The sequence below is a fragment of the Perna viridis genome, chromosome 12 (genome assembly GCF_037379345.1).
Source record: "Perna viridis isolate PV_CMFRI_1.1 ecotype Kerala chromosome 12, ASM3737934v1, whole genome shotgun sequence".
In the NCBI taxonomy this organism is placed as follows: Eukaryota; Metazoa; Mollusca; class Bivalvia; order Mytilida; family Mytilidae; genus Perna; species Perna viridis.
Window position 1 is genome coordinate 18,408,215 of NC_142456.1, and position 17,831 is coordinate 18,426,045.

Here is a 17,831-nt window from a genome sequence, read left to right on the forward strand (position 1 = left end):
TGAAATCAGTGATATGTTTGTATCATATTCCATTTTACCAAAGCCCATCAAGGTTTTCTATGAAACAGAATGAAATCAGTCCAAGTTATTTTGAAGCTTGCATGAGATTCATGTAAAATGCTGAATACAAAACGTTCCATTGATTTGTATGAGTTGTATCCCCTACCATAGGTCTACCTCCTTAAAATTAGCAGAAGAATTCACCACTATCTAGCTAAGATTGAAGACTATAAAAGCTGAATTACTGATCATCTGTTAAATCAAAGAAGACATTAGTTTAGTAACGATAATGACTTTTATTCATGAGAGATACCATTCATTCTTTGCCTTAATAGAGTTCAATGAACATTTTCTTTAATGGAAGCTAATATTGAGTAATTGTTTGGATGGATATTTCTTGTATCTTTCATTTTCAATATTTTAACTTATGTTCATAACTCATATTATAAGACAGTTAGGAGAGGCTCCAAATTAATATCATCTTAGCTGTCTGTAGATCAAAAGGAAATAATAGAAAAGCGTAGGTCATATTATACAGACCAATAAATAACCAAAATTCAAATAACAGCTGCTGTATAGCTCTTTCAACAGACAGACATACAGACAACTAGAAGAGCCAATATTACAAAGACAGAAATCACTATCATTAATATTCATACATGTGTGTGTTAAAACCCACAACATTTAAAAACAGCTGCTGAATGAAACCCTACCCATTAAAACCTGCTCTCACCACACCATGCATTGTACAACACCTGCCAAATGCATCTCTTAGCGCAAATTGATGCATGCTCTAATATTTCATCACCTAGTCATTTACACTATATTTTACCCATTAAACTGTGCATCTCAGCAGAACTAATCTGTCTCCCTTTCATTTTGATCTTTTTTATACAATCTGTAAGAGTTCAGCTTTGACTTTCAAGAGTATAGCATGCATATTCTTACTACAATGTCATACTACCTCCAGCTTTACACATAGTTGTGTTAGGTATACCCAACTCATTTGGCATACTTCTCCACGGAATTGTAGTGAAATATGACAGAGTCCTTAAAAACAGGAATTTAATATTGGACAGCCATCAAAGAGGCTAACAAGGTATGCACCATCTATGAAAAGCCACCCATCAAAATTTTGGAACCATTAACCAACAATTAGGAATTGAGATAATTGCAAAATTCAGACAAACAAAATGATGCACAGATGGATGGATCAGGGAAATTGTGTAGGGTAGATTTACATGACAACAAACACCATACTGCCAAACAGAGACAGTGATGTCACAGTCAAAACAGAATTATGGAAAATAAGTAGAAATAACAAAGATATAAATAACTGGTGATCATTGAGTAAAACAATTCCTGAAATGTCAAAGGAAAACATACACAGAACAAGTGAACTGAAAAAACAACCATCATAAACTCCACTAAAATTTTTGAGATCCAGAAGGACAAGTAGCTCCTTCCTCTGGCAAGACACCTGCCAACACAGAGGTATCAATTCACCTGTAAATCAATTGTACTGATGGTAAGCATGTATGATTGTGTACTGTATCGAACATCCAGAATCATGATTCCTAACTGGATCTTTAATCATATATTTCTGATCTGAGTCTTCATTTTAGTACTGCCAATATGGCAAAAGTCGTTGTAGTTGACAAGTGAAGAAAACATTATTGCAAATGACCTTTTAGGGTTAAAATAAAATGTCTGGAAGGAGTTCTAGATATCATGATATGTATTGTATTGTGTAATTTCTCACGATACTCACCTCTACCTATCATGCTACTCAGACACTGAAGGCCAAGTCCAGTGAATAACTACAGTAAGACCAATGGAGTTCACCGAAATAAACAACATTATAAGTGCAAGGTTAATGAAGACTCAGTGTAAAACCTGAGAGGAAATTTAAGTTCATGGAGGTTACATAAAAAAGTCTTAGTGCTGTTAAAGTTATCATGTTTTTTTTTTTTTTGCTTTTAAGAGTCAAATTATTCTGGTGACTGATATACCTCACGAAGTCATCTTTAAAGTGAAAATAAACAGCACTGAATTCATCATTCTTCAATATTTAAAAGCCAACATATTGCTTGTACCAGTAACATTAGCCATAAGTATGAATTCCTGGTTAATATTTCATTAATGCAACAGATTATTTTCTTCCAGATCTGATAGCAAAATACCAAGAAGATTTTTCCCTCACTTGAATGTGTTAATATTTAATGAGACAGATGATACAAAGTAGAGATGCAGAAAATGACTTCCTTGTTTAATATGTAATACATTGGATGAAAGAACAATACATAAGTGATTTATTCTAATAGCAAAATAAGGCATTCATATAACAGGAAATTTATAAATTCAAAATCAGACAAGATTAAGATTGCCTTTAAAATGTAATGGGAGGGCAGGAATTTCCCCTTGATGACAGGCCCGTGCCAATCCAATTTGGCTATGGATTAGTCCAGTAGCCAAGTCGCTTAATTGGCTATTCAAATCTACTACATGTACCTCCTACAACACAGGTAGGCTGTACCAAGTTCATTCTCCACATTTTAGGGATTTATTTTTCTCATCTTTGGAAAATCGAAGTTAAAGTGAAAATATAATAACATTTTAATGGCTTGAACTTAAAACTATACCACAAAAAGTTTCGCCATTAAGGAACGTCCTTTTTTACCGAAAATTTTAACTGATGGCAGATAATATAGTATTTATTCACAGTGTATACTTATTTTATTTGTTTTACAACGGACAAGGGAACAATATATAGAGTACCATAAAAGTCATATCATTTCCATGTAATGACACGCATCTATCCAGAAGGAAAATCATAAATTAATATTTCTTCAGAGAGAATCTAAAAAAATAGCAATTGCAACACAAAGCCCTCGAAGAGCCTGAACCACTCACCTGGAAAACCATGCCCAATTAACTAAGTACGTAAAGGAATCATGCTTTGTTACCATGTTTAACAAATAATTGCTGAAAAGAGCATTTACTGATGATTTCTCAGTTCAACCTTAAAGGCACTGTAAAATATTGGAAATGCCTTATAAGTGTTTTCAGAACCTTTGAAAAAAATTTAGGCAGGGGTCCTCCTATGCCACCAGGTCTTAGGGGGCATTACCCCAGTATACATCTGCTGAAAATGCATAAAATGAAGTTGAACCATGGCTATACAACATTTTCATCATCACCATTCAACTCCCGAGATCATATTTACATAATAACCAAATATCCTTGAAATCAAACCAAGTACATATAAAAATTAGCAGGAATATTGCCACCCAGTACACACTTTCACTATCACCATTCAACTTAGAACACAATGTTTCCTACAAAAACTTAAAATCATTGAAATCGAAGCAAGTGGAGCAGCAAAATATCATGTTTTCAATATCTTCATCATTCTTCCATAGATGAGGAAAAAAACAGAAAAAAAGCATTTTGCCCCCTATGTTGTATTTTTAGTAAATATGGCCATGTTTTTTTACCGCTGAAAAATTTTAAATGATCAGTTTGAGCAGGATACCATAAAAACAAATAAAGAAAATTAGTGAGCACGCTCACATACCCCACGCGACCACATGGTGGATACTCAAGTAAATTTGTTCATCAGAGAAATACATGAAGAACGACCCCGAAAAAAAAGGAATTAGGGTGTTTTTTCAGGATTTAGATCTTTATATTCTAAATAGATTCTCTTACTCAAAATAGTAGTTTTTAACTCCAGACTGTGATTTATTCGAGTTTAAATTTCCAAAGTAAATTTTATCATAGCGGAAGAAAACGTACACTTGACCTGTAGCTGACCATAGTGAATTTATATACTAAAAGTCATGTCAATATCTGCAAGTGTTCAGAAAAAAAGTCCAGAAAACAGTTATTTCTGTGAATTTTGCTAACCTCAAGGCCGTAATTTCGGTAAAAATCATTGGAGCGGAACAAAAGTTATACTCGACCTGTAACTTATCATGGTAAACGTATATACCAAAAATCATGTCAATATCTGCAAGCATTAAAAAAAAAGCCCGGAAAACTGAAGATGGACTGACGGACAGACTGATGGACGGAATGACAGATGAATGAAAAGCATTAAGCATTATACCCTCCACAACTTCGTTACGTGGGGTAAAATTAACTTTCATTAAATTTTGTAGCACTGTTTCAGAGAAGAAGATTTACAAAGTTGTACACATGAAATACCACAAAAAATATCAATTTTAGGGGCCCTTACTCCTACATCTGGCAACAAATCATTTTGAGAATATCAGCATATATCCATCTTCTGATGGTGGACAAAATTACTCTCCATCAGAATTTCGCTAAATGGAACGGTTTTAAATAATTTGCAAAAAACTGTATTTTGCCCTCTAAGTTCTATTTTTAGTAACACCATGACTTTTCTCAGATCAAAAATCAAAACATTCTTTTTGTGCAGGATACCCTAAGATACAAACATGCCAACTTTCACTGAGTTCTGTAATGTAGTTTTTGAGAAGATTTTTAAAAGTAATAACATCAAAAACAGCAATAATGCCAAAAAGGGCAATAACTCCAACATGGGTCAACAGACTTTCACCAAAATTAGACCAAAGAAAGATCTTATCATGCTGAACACTTTTACCCCATGTCAGAATTTGTTTAAATCAAATGGATTGGAGATACATTGTATTTGCAAAAAACTGCTGTCTGACCCTTATGTTTTATTTTTAGTAACAGTGGCCATGTTTTCTCACAGATCCAATATCCAACCAGGGATTTTGTGCATGATACCCTAAGGAACTATCAAGATAAGTTTCATTCAAATCCACTCAGTAGTTAAGAAGAGATGTTTGAAAAGATGTCAAAGACAAAGAAGACAGACACCAAATGATAGCAATAGCTCACATGGCCTATGGCCAGGTGAACTAAAAATACTTAGTTCTATAATACAGGTAATAGCATTGCAGATGCACTGAAGATCTTTCTTAATCAATGGATATCTTAGATTTAACCAAAACCAATGATAAGCATCAAGTATTCATTTCAGCATGAAATGTGATAAATTCTTATTATATGTCTCAACCAGTGAATAATCTATTTTAATAAGTTGTCAGTAACCCAATTGATCTGGAGTGGTCTATTGTATAAAGACCAATAAGATATTGACTTGTCTGTCTTAAGTTTCCTGTACAATGAAGAAAATATTATCCTATAGAAAAACATTTCCTGTATAATGAAGAAAATATTATCCTACAGAAAAACAAGGGCAATACAAATTTGGCATACCAGTACCTGTTCCACAAAGTTTTCGATATTCCTGTGGACTAAATACATGTATGTACTAAATTTGAAGGAAATTAATAGGATGCCTTTCCATACACATACCTGTTAACCCTCCAACATTAGGGGGTGAGACTTCAGAATCTCCCACCAAAAAAATGTAACATTAGTGGGAGGTTTTGAATTTTAGAATTACTATATTTTCTGTGAAAAAAAAATTGAAAATTGTTCATAACATTTTTTACTTTCATGTAAAATTCTGCCACATGAAAGCATGTCAAATGGGGGAGAATCTCTCACATGAACTGTTCCAAAGATTAACAGGAATGTATAAAATGGAAGTAGGAATCCCAGTAGCACAACTACATACATAGATCCCAGGTTTGAAACCCAAGGCAAAGGAAAGTTAACAAGAAAGCACTGGAATAAAATGAAACCAAACTGACATGTACAATATTCCATGCCATACAAGCCATACATGGATGCCTCATTTCACACTTAAACCTAAATATACCAGTATATACTAAAAACTACCAAAATACAATGTAATCAAAAGGTGCTGAAGAAGAGTGGTCCAATCAAAGCTATCACTGATCATTTACGCCCAAATAAAGCACAAAATTATCCAAACTTGCCAATAAAATGGAAAACACAATTCAAACAAATGAAACACCCCACCCCCAAGTATTGGCAAATGTTCCATGTACAATAAATAGCGATATTTGGAGTAAATTGTATTCATTTCTTCATATCATCATTTTTAAAGTTCCACTTTTTAAATCCATTTGAGCTATACAGTTAAAGTTTCTTTGCTTTATATATAACACTAATTTTTTTTTCAAATTTATTACAAATCATGTATTTACAAGTTTACAAGCATGGGTATTTTAATGATACTGATAGAATTCTTTTGTTCTTTTTTTTTAACTGGATTAAAAAAAAAAAAACATATCATCAAATGGAAAAAACACTTAAATAGTAAATAATTAATGTTAGGATATTAAAACAGACAAAAAATCTGTATGCCCCACATGTAGAACTGCAATGAAGATTATTTCACTTAAATTAACTTTCACCCTTTGGCTTAAACTACTGTCAAGTGACAAAATTTGCACTTTATAAAAAAATATATCCGTTCAACCTTCCCCCAAGATATCAATGACTGAAGACTCTTTCATACATGAAATATTAAAAAGATAATAAATCAGATAAAGTGAATAACCAAAATATTATCACCAGTGCCTAAGAATGCCTGGATTTAACAAGTGTGCCGAACTCATTTTGCACACGAATTAAATCTTAATGTGTTCTTGGCAAAAGTGATCATATTTTGGTTATTCACAATAACCAATTGATTATCCTATTAACTATATAGGTTTCCACCATTATCTGTTGCTATTTTCAACAAAAATTTTGAATTTTGTGAATGTTGGATTGATATTCATATTGCCACATCTGGCAGGAGTAAATGCAAGAGTGAAATTACTGAATTTATTTTTCACAGTGTGTATTATCAAAAATTTTTACACTGGGAACATTAGGTAAATCACTACTATCTATATTATCAAATACAGTGAAACCTGTCTAAACTGAACCCCTTCATTTGGTTTGGTTTATACAGGTGTTCAGTTTACCAAGGTTAAAATACATTTAAACTAATACTGGTACAATCAAATTTGTAAAAGTGATTGATTAAGACTGGTTTAAGGATTTTTCTGGGTAGGGTTAAGACAGGTTTTTAGATTATTCAGGGTTTGGTTTAGACAGGTTTTTAAATTATTCAGGATTAGGTTTAGGCAGGTTTTGGGGTAATTCAGGGTTCAGACAGGTTTTTAGATTATTCAGGGTTTGGTTTAGGCAGGTTTATGGAGTATTCAGGGTTTGGTTTAGACAGTTTCACTGTACAGATTTGTTAATGTCTTGACAAATGGACTATCTCAGAAGAACTAGTGATCCATCTTTGTCAGAACAGAAGGAATATTTAATCTTAGCATGTAATATTGAATTTATTTATTATAATCAAAATTTTGTAAAACTGTAGTATTTTAATTAAAAGTAATAGACCAATAACATCATGGATAAGAAGAAAGTCCATAATTTAAAACATTTAAAATAAATTAATGAGAGTTTTTGAATTTCCTTTAATCAATGATGCCCCCCATGCCTGTATGGAAATATCATTCCTTGATGCAGGAAAACAAATTATCCTTTGTTACTACCCTAATAACCAGGCTTAACCTGCCACTTTTCATCCAGTCGCCTTTTTTTACTCTTGATTAACTCTTCTAACTCAATCTATACTCGCGGCGCTTCGATACAAATATTTTACTTTCTGGATCAATGCTTTATAATCTGCTGCTAACTGTAATGCAGCCGAAAACCATCATTGAAAGTAATCTGCCGCTAAAATTGATACAGCTGAATACCATCATAGAATATTCATTTCATTTCCGCATGGAATTGAACAATATCGGAACTATCAATCGATCGTATTCCGTTGGATGAGAGTGTCTTGTTGTCTAAATTAACTCAATCCACTGTATGAATTTTCAATAGAAATTTTCCAAACTCTTTTCGTTTCTATTTGTATTAGTTCCTATTGTCACTGATAACTAAGTGTCAAATTTTAAACGGAAAATTTTTTTTTGTGTTTCCGATTCATTCCAGTCAGATTAATTGTACTGTAGAGGACAGATAAAATAAAACCCTTCAGAGATCATTAATCAAAATCGTTGACACGAATATTTACCATTTACAATAGTCCTCTTATCAATATGAAAAGTTGTTGAATAGCAATTTTTATCAATAAAAATTCTAAAATATTGATAGTTGAACATAGCATTCCACTCTAAATGCAAATTAAAAAGCATCTTCAGGCTAACTAATACTTCCTGAATACAAATAAATTTCAAATTAAATGCAAATTGACTTTCTGATTTGTCTTTCCTCAAATGCAGAGTAAGTGACAATTTCACATTAAAAGCAGATTTATTTCAAATAGTTGCAGTATCTGGAATAATCTAAAAATAACACTGAATTGTAATTTTCTGATTTTTTTCTTTCCTGAAGTGTATATATAGTGACAATTTCTTGTAAAAACAGATTAAGTTCAAATGTTACAGTATAATTTTTTTAAAAAATCTGATAATGATATGGATTTGCATTTTTTATATGTGTTTTAAACCTATAAATTTATGAGAAATTCCAGGTCTCAAAAGTTATGAAATCTTCTTTTCTATGATTCTTAAATTTGGAATAAATTAGCCACTTGACATTTGGCAACTGCCAATGCAGAAATTCTAGCCATCGGCCATTTATGACATCACTAATGATGTGGAGAGAACATTGGCCATTTATGATGTCACTAATGATGTGGAGGGAACATCTTTCATCCAAAACATTACTTTTCAGGTTTTATAGGAAATGATACACAATCATACAACAACCACTTTGTTCATATCACACGTCCATGGTAAGGTATCACGAATATCTAGCTGTCCAAGAACTAGACGAAACAACCAAATCATAGAAAACAGTTAATACAGGATAGTCATAACCTATCTGCACTTGAAACATCACAGTTTTCTAGGCTGGACAGATCCGTAAATTTGTAAAAGGGGAGACGGAAGCCAAAACTATCATTTGCTCATTTGCACTTTTATTTGCCCAAAATTTACAATATTTTTCAACAAAAATGGAGGGGGTAAATGATGTAACCTTTCTCCCTTCAACATTGCTATGATTTCCATTTACCGTCACAAGGAGCAAGTGAAATTTTGGTGATGGAAAGTTCAATTTATAATGACCTACATTCTAATTAGCAAGCAAAAAACATGATTTTCTGGAGGAAAATAGACATTGATTGTGGGAATGAAACTTTCTGCGGAAACCATATTTTATTTTCAAACCTTGATAACTCTATTGCAGGTACACGAGATTACAGTGATCTACCTAGCACACAATTGTCTTCATTACAAGCTCTAGAAACTAAAATAGCAAGTAATATACAGAATTCTACAACACCATTCTTTCTTTTCCCCATCAATCACTAATAAACATATTACATAAACACATGCAGTAACATCCAGTGATACCTCTTTGCCACCTGCTAGGTGATCTCTTTATCACTAGTTTAATCTACTACAACCAAAATGAAATAAATTCCATCATGTATTTTTTTTTCCATTGTAGCAATTATAAATCAACACTGAGCATATGAAAGTGGTACCATTTAGCTTGTATGCCATCTGCCTAATACTATTAACCTAAAACACAAACATAACTAGTTTAAGATAACAGCACTGAATTTACAACAAGTCCTGTACATTAAAAACCAATAATTCCCACATAATTAGAAGGATAAAAATTTCCTGGATAAATATTGAATCTTTACTGAATTACCAATTTAAGTGAAATTCTCATTAGTCTTTGTCTTAACTTATGCTTTGTTTACCCTTTGACTACATATAAGCAACTGACAATCTTCCTCAATCTCACTTGGTTTTGGGTGTGCTGACCCAAGGTGTTTCAACTGTATCCAGCTGCTTTCATTTCAACTGATCTTCTCCAGGTGTTTCTAGGATATGTCCTCTTTCTCTCTTTCCCGATGATTCCACTGAAGTGTTGTCTTATTTTGTTACCTGTCTTCTTCCTATTAAAGTTGGTGACAGATCAAGGTCACCTTCCTTTTCTTTACTTGCACTGGAGGAGGTAGCTGGTGTGTAAGTTTCCAGATATCCTGGTTACTTATGTGGTTTGGCCAATAGATCTTCAGTATTCTACAAAGGCATCTATAATGAAGGCTTGGATGGTTTTGTCGGTCACAACTATTGTTCTCCGAGCTTAGGATCCATAAAATAAGCCAGCCTTAACTTTGTAATTGGAAATTTTATGTTGGCGTTTCTAGTGATCTCTCTGGTAATCCATACTTTTTTATAGACTGATGGCAGGTCTAGCTTTGACAATTCTGACTTAGATATCATTTTCAGGGTCACAGGTGATGTTGACTTGGCTGCCAAGGTAACTGAATTGGATGATATCTACTACATCTCCATTTTTAAGCTTGATAGAAACAACTTCATCAATGTTTATTTGTATTATAATGCGGTTCGGTGGTGTGAGAGAAATTGTGATGAAAAAGTAGGACTGAGCAAAAGACACATCAAAAACATTTCACCTTTTGCAACTTCATTCAGATCCCATGTGTAAATGTGTCGAGGAAGCCCTTCATTTCTAGGTCCAGGACTTTCAATCCTTTTCACTGCCACTTTATTGAGGTCTTTAGGTTTGATTTATAACTTGAAAATATCCATGACTGTCAACTCTTGAAAGTTAATTTGAATAATTTTATCTCCTGCTTCAAAATCACTGAAAATATCATTTGACAACAGTCACGATTGCCTACTTACAAGAACAGGTGACATGCACATTCTGACCAAGAAAGATAATTTACCTGAAAAAACACCTGCAGTTATTTACCCAACTGTTGGTGCTTTATGTACTGACTGGTAATGTTATCTATTTTTATAACTTTATTACCACTGAATGATTTTGTGGCTAGAGATTTTCTAGCTGAATGGTATAATACTAGACATTTATTTTTAGATATGGCCATATGACTGTAATGTATGAATACATTACTAATTATGAATGCATCTTGTGTGTTGCTCATAAGCAGCAACCTACATTACAGTCGATCTCCTCTTGCAGTGGTATATTTGACATTTCAAAGTATTCCACCTATGTCATATTCGGTAGTAAGCCATGACTCTTCATGCAAATTTCTATTCACCAATTTATCGTCATGGTTACTCCTTTTTGCGATTTACATGTTATTTCAATATTGCTGCTTTTCAGTTTCACATCCAAAATCTTCTCAAAAATGTATTCTCTATATGTAACCCTACAAGCAATTTTTTCGTTGCTAATTTTGTGAGAAAAAATGGTGAAAGTAAACGCATCATATAAATCCCTTCATCTGCAGAAATGATGTTAAGACAGAAGGTAGGCTGAGAAAATGAGCAACAGAACTGAATTAATTTCCAGACATGCGAAAATGTATATAAATATAAAACAAAAATAAGTTGGATTAGAGATCTAACAAGAAAACAATACACCTGTGCCCTCTGTGAAATTGGGGAGACCAAACAGCCATAGGTCTTGAGCTGCACTACATTCATTCTCGTTATATAATTGGAAACTGTAGAAATCATATTTTCAAGTTTGTTACTTGGCAGCCAACGGAAACAGGAAACAAGCAGGGAACATGCACAAACTGAGTTCTAAATCACCTGTAAGGAAATCTACCTGCTGTACACCTTGAAATCATCAATTATCTTTTGATATTGAACCTGCTGCTGTTATGCATTGATAACAGAGGTGTAACTAAACAGTTGATAAGCATGTGTATTGTATATATTAATCTGATTACCCGTGAGGCTCCTAATGACTGGGTTTGAACAAAAATGAACAATGTTGTAACCTGAATACATGTACAAAAATCTGTTACAAAATCTACTAATGCTACACACTCATATGGAAGAACTTAGGAAGGACTAACAAACTGTTAATGTATTAATGTTTTAATTTTCAGGGTTACTAATTTTCACAGACTCTGTCAAGTGACATATCATGAGGTATCAACTTCTGCAGTTTCAAAAAATGATATTCATGAAGTGTTTCAAATCAAATTTGCCGGTACTGTTTTTCACGATTTTCTGTCAACTGCAAAAAATTAATGTTTACATGTTCCACCCCAGACTTGACTTTTTTATGAGCAACTTGGTAGGTGTTTCTAGAAAAGCAAAGAACACTTACCCTAACGGTGCACCTGGTCCATGCTCCCAGTTTTTAGTGGAGTCCAAGTTGCTCACTTACTTTTGTTACTTTGCTTGCATTATTTTAGTTATTTTATGTTTTTTGTTGCGTGTGTCTGTTTTCCATGTCTACTCTTTGTCCCTGGATTACTTTCTTTTGATTTCTGCTAGAATCGAAGTTCCCATAATTACCCTTATACAAATAAGACCATTAGGCCAAAACACTATATGAAAATGTCTTGTGAATTTCATGTGAAGGCTAGATTCACATGATGTTAACTTGCTTTAATCAGGTGAAAATCATGACAAATTCATGTGAAAATATTTTGCCTATATAAAATGCATCTCTTTTATGAATATATAAAAACTACTGTAGCATTAAATGGGTATTCACCATTTACCCAACTTGTTCTAATGTGGACAAAAATAGTAAGTATTCATTATTATAATTTGCAGTGTATGATAACAAGCTAAGAGAGCTACTCAACGTACTTCATGGTGACGGAAGACAATGCTTATAATAACCATACAACTTACCCAAGATAATACACCACAGGTTAAACACACCAACAAGTCAATTTTGTATTTCCTTCTCTTCTCAAGATGACGTTATAATAGTACAACACAATACAATAGCGTCTTTTTAATATTTGTAGTATTAACTGTGTAAGTACACCAGTTCTTTCCGGAGCAAAGAGCTTTTTGGAAGTCGTCAAATTGAGACAATCATTTTCCTTCCTTTTCACCAAACAAAGAGTGAATTCTAGGAAGCTGCACAGTATTTTTTTTTTCTATTAAGGTTATCTTTCTAGTCAAAATAGTTCAAATATACATAGAAAACAATTCTTCAATCAAAAACAATTAACGACAATTTTAGAATAATGTCCTTATTACATGAAATATCTATGCATATTCTTTAATCAAAAACACTGATTGAATATAAATAGAGTCTTCCTATTACACAGGAATAAAACACAGTACTTGTGACCTCAAAGCAACGAGCAAAAAAAAGTATATTTTTACTCTATTGTCAATTAAAAATTGTTGGTTAAAGTTCACTATCTCATTTACAACAGTCTGTCAAATCAGCACATTCATGATGTAACAAATACACTTTCCTGGCTAAATACTGTTAAATGAGTATTAAAAAAAAATCTCATCAACTTTGAAGAACTAAAATAATCCAGTAGACGAACAAGATCTATTTAAAATCAAAGAATTTTCTTAATTCCTTTTTTGTCAATTCCTAATTAACACACACAAAAAAATATTTACCCTTTAGTCAACTAAAGGCAATTTTCACCACCACTTTAGTTCAAAATTCTTTCCTTTAACCAATCAAAGGCAAATCTCATCAATAGGCAAAAAGCAGAGTAATGGATTTCATCACTATGAAGAATTTGTTCTCAGAACAATCGACAATAGACGTCAATCATCTGAAGCAACTCAATAATACCATCAATGTTAGCTGATTTATGCTTCAATTTTACAAAGAATAACATTTAAACCTAAACAATTCCACAAAAGTAGTCTTCATTCTGTATTGAATTGGCTAGTGTACAACATATACAAATAACAAACAGTTTTCTCCCAGTAATTGAGAACACAGACTGTTAACAAACCCTAAGTTATAATCAATCATAGAAAATACGCTGGCAAATAATTTGCTGTGCTTAGATTTTAATCAAATTGAAGTATCTCTTTTTGATAAGTAAGCCAAACTTCATACAGCTGCTCATGGCTAGACTCAAAATGCAGAAATGTTAGGATAAAATAGAGTAAATATTGAATGTGGACTTATGTTCAGTACACATGTCATTTCAGAGGATATGACATTACATGAATTCATACTTGTCATTTTGCTCCTAGTCATTCCAGAATTGTTTCCGTGTCCTTTTGACCCCAGAAAAAAACTATGTATTCTCACATTGTGATGTCATCAATCTATCAGCTCTGCCTATGCATCTATCTGCATCAGGCAGGGTAAGAAGGCAAGACTTAAAAGAGAGGTTAATGTCGCTTTTTGTACATGATGAAAAGCAAAAAACTTTATCAAGACAACATATTCCATCTCACTTAATTTGACTCTATCTTGTTCAAGAAATCTTTGCAAAAAACATACAGCCTATAATAAACTAGATCTGTAATACATTTTCTGTAAAACACATATCAGCATTGAAGATACAGATCAAATACATACAGTTTCTGTAATTTATAGTAATTTGCTGTAATAGGAGTCCAGAAGAAACATGTACTGACCAGTTAGATATAAAGCAAGGAAAGCCCAGAAGGGAACTTCACAGGTCAAGAACATGATACATTAAAAATCTGGTAATTTTTAAAAAATAAAAATCCTGTAGTTCTATTTTTTTTTTTGCAAATAAAAACAATTTAAGTAGGAGCATGAGACCAGGAAGATCTTGAGACTATCACAAGATGCAGTAACCTATCAAAGGGAAATATATGATAACTGATCTTCAGAAAGTTACATTGAAAATTGATAGAATGTTTCACCTGGATGAGTTACAACATATGTAATCCACCACTTATTATTTATCAATTTATGATATCCAACCAGAAGTGAGGGTGTAGATGAGTTCTTCTTGTAGTACATATGATGATGACGTCCAAGGGATAGAGTTGGTCTTTGCCTGATTTAGTGACAATCTGATGAACTGCCTTTGGAAAGTAATTTGAAAATTGAGGAGGGCATTTAACTTTTCTAACTTTCAGACACTGATTAATATGCATATGAAATGATTGTCATTTAAATTAATAAAGGGAAGACTACCTATTGAACTTCATCATTGTATATGGTTTAATATATTACAGAGATACCTGACTTAACCAAACCCTGAATAATGCAAAAACCTATCTAAACCAGACACTTTTTAAAATCCTTTTATTTCAATTTTAAGTATACTTAGAACCTTGGTAAACTGAAACCAATTTTAGAGTCCATAAGGCAGACAAATCAAAATGTGCCAAAAATTTGTTCGGTCAGACAAGATATTCAAAATGTCTGACCAGAAGACTACAACAGATTTGAGACCATTATTCTTTGCACAATTAAGAGAGGTCCTTCAGTTGTAATTCCGTTCAGACAAAATTCTTTAGATATCTAACCTGTTGGTCAAATGGAATTTTCAATGGGTCTGATAAGGGGTTTGGTTTCATAAGGTTTCACTGTACAATGGAAACAGTACAAGTTCAGGGGGTTTTACAAAGAGTGCTGTATTGTTACAGTCCTTGAACCGATCTGCGCAACAATTTGACGGATCGATGACCGTTGACTGATTGATCGCTGACGGATCGATTACCGATGACCAGTGACTGATCTGAACGCAATTTTGTTATGTAAAATGACATTAGATCTGTTTAAAATAAATAATAAAATGTAAAATAAACGCTTAAATTACTGTTTAAATATATTACACTATATAAATATGTGTTAACTTGACAAAGAAAACAATAAAAACCTTATATATTGACCGATCTGTGGTCACATGATGCGATCACCAGTTTAATGGATCGGTTTGACGCATCCATGACTGACCGGAAACTGATCGATCGCAATTTTTGTTCCACGAATCGGTTTAGGTACTGTAGCTTTAGTCTGTATTAACATTCTGGATGTTGGGGTACCATGTTTGCTAGGTTAAAACATGCACCCAGGAAACAGGGCAATTTTTTCAGGCAAAACCAGAAAAGAGACCCATGAATTTCAACCACTGGCCTTTAAGGCAAGCATGTAAATATAGAATCTCCTTCAGTCTCAAGAGGATTACAAGATTTTTCCACTCAAGATAATTAAATTAAAGATTTCAACCCACTAGCTTCATCTAGAGTTATGAATCTAAAATTTAACTATCGAGAGTGGAGAAATATTGTTATCCCAAGAGAATTGGAGAATCTGTTTCTCCAATGAAATCTGTACAAAACTTGGAAATGTAAAACTGCCGGAAAACTTTTGCAGAAATTTAATCACTACCCAGTGTGGTTAAAAAGTCACATGTATTTTTAATCACTGGCCTTGAATGGGAGAAAAGAATTTTCAAGTCACAAGTATCTTTTTTTTAACAGCATCTAATTTCTAAAACATTATCATCTCTGAGGATAAAATAAGTAACGTTATGCCAAACTTTCAAGAGGGTCTAAATGGTAAAAATATATCAAATACTACATACTTTCACTATGTCTATCATGGACAAGATGCTGGTACACACTGTGGGGGACCTCTGAGGATCTAAAATACCACTTGATGACCACAACCAAGGTGTCTTTCTTTGTCTGAAAAAAATACATGTAAATTATGATTCATATGTATATTGCTCTTGTCACAACATTCAAAAACTTCAATGGTCAAGATTGTTTGATTTCATAGTTAAAGCAGTATAAAATGACCCAGCAAGCAAGTGTAAAATTATGTATGTAAACAGTCTTCGTGTACAGATTAATTTTTCATAGACTACACTACATAGAAACATATTAAGCATAGTCTTTTAAGACAGGTTATTTCTGTATACACTAAGGTCATATAGACAAGTTTGTCTGTAGTTTAACAACTTGTAGCAGGTGTTTAATCCAATTCAAGATGAGAACAAATTTGACCAATAGAAGAGACCAGGATGTTATGTGCAAGTTACACCAGGCACAGAGAGAGAAGATATGGGATAAACCAACCCCCATTACAGAGGAACTGTATGGACCTGTGGAAGACCTACAGAAGACGACCAGATTTGTTGAGGAGATTGGCATTCAAGTGTCATGGCAAACAAGAAGAAGGATATTACCTCATCCAAAACAGAGTAGTAACAACTGGCCCGGGTTTCATAAATCTGAAATTGAGTTTTTCCTCAAATCTTCAATTTCCAGTGATTTGATTGGTCAAAATTTGAGTTGAGGAAGGATTTGAGGAAAATCTCAGTTTGAGATTCTTGATGAAACCCGGGCCTTGGAAACACATCTGGAATATATCTGCCATCAACACTTGCCAAGCTGATAGGTAAGGGCACTCACTAACATAGATCAAAAAGAGTTGACCATCAAGTACCAGCAAGACCCTTGCCAACCAATTAATCAGTAGCATTACCCATCAAGTAAATTGGTAGAAGTAGATCAGCTGGGAAACTTGATCATGATATCATGAACATCAACAAATTAATCAGCAAAGCAGAGTTGGTTGATCTGGTAATTTCACACAACATCAATGAATAAACATATATTTTTCAAAGTTTAATGATCCTATGATGTTGTTTATTCAAACTCTGATAAACCTCAAATTCCTGAAACAAAAACAATATCAATAGAATAATACTGTTGTAATCTGTAGATTACCGAATCTCACTCGCATCTTACTAATCTAAGAAAATCACTCTCTGTTTTATCAATACCCATTTTTTTTGTTTTTTCGAGATCAAGATACAGAATGTTAATAACACTATCAAAAGTAACTCTGTTGCCAAACATTTAGAAGATACAGAATATTCCTGGTAATCAGCACAGCATCAGCAATAAAGTCCCAACATTAGTTTTTCATTTATATTACCATAAAGTTCCAATATATCACATTAATATGGCACAAGGGAAATGTTCTGACATGGAAAAAAAATGGAGTTCATCTTTATTAACTTATCTATCTTTATTTTATGGGAGTAATACAATGTAACCTGCTTAAACCAAAATCCTTAAGAAACAAGAGATTTTGTTCAGTTTTGGAGTGTTTGGTTTGCACAGGTCCTTTCCTCT

At 33.1% G+C, this 17,831-nt stretch overlaps 1 protein-coding gene across 5 annotated transcripts in view; it reads right to left on the reverse strand.

The window, feature by feature from the left end:
• Positions 1-17,831, reverse strand: part of LOC148601542 (uncharacterized) — a 137,142-nt gene that overhangs the window by 94,722 nt on the left and 24,589 nt on the right. For all 5 annotated transcript variants that reach the window (XM_088555503.1, XM_088555502.1, XM_088555500.1 and 2 more), the window contains exon 4: positions 16,271-16,373. In XM_088555503.1, coding sequence (XP_088411629.1) covers positions 16,271-16,373 — 103 coding nt within the window. The remainder of the gene's footprint in view (positions 1-16,270; positions 16,374-17,831) is intronic.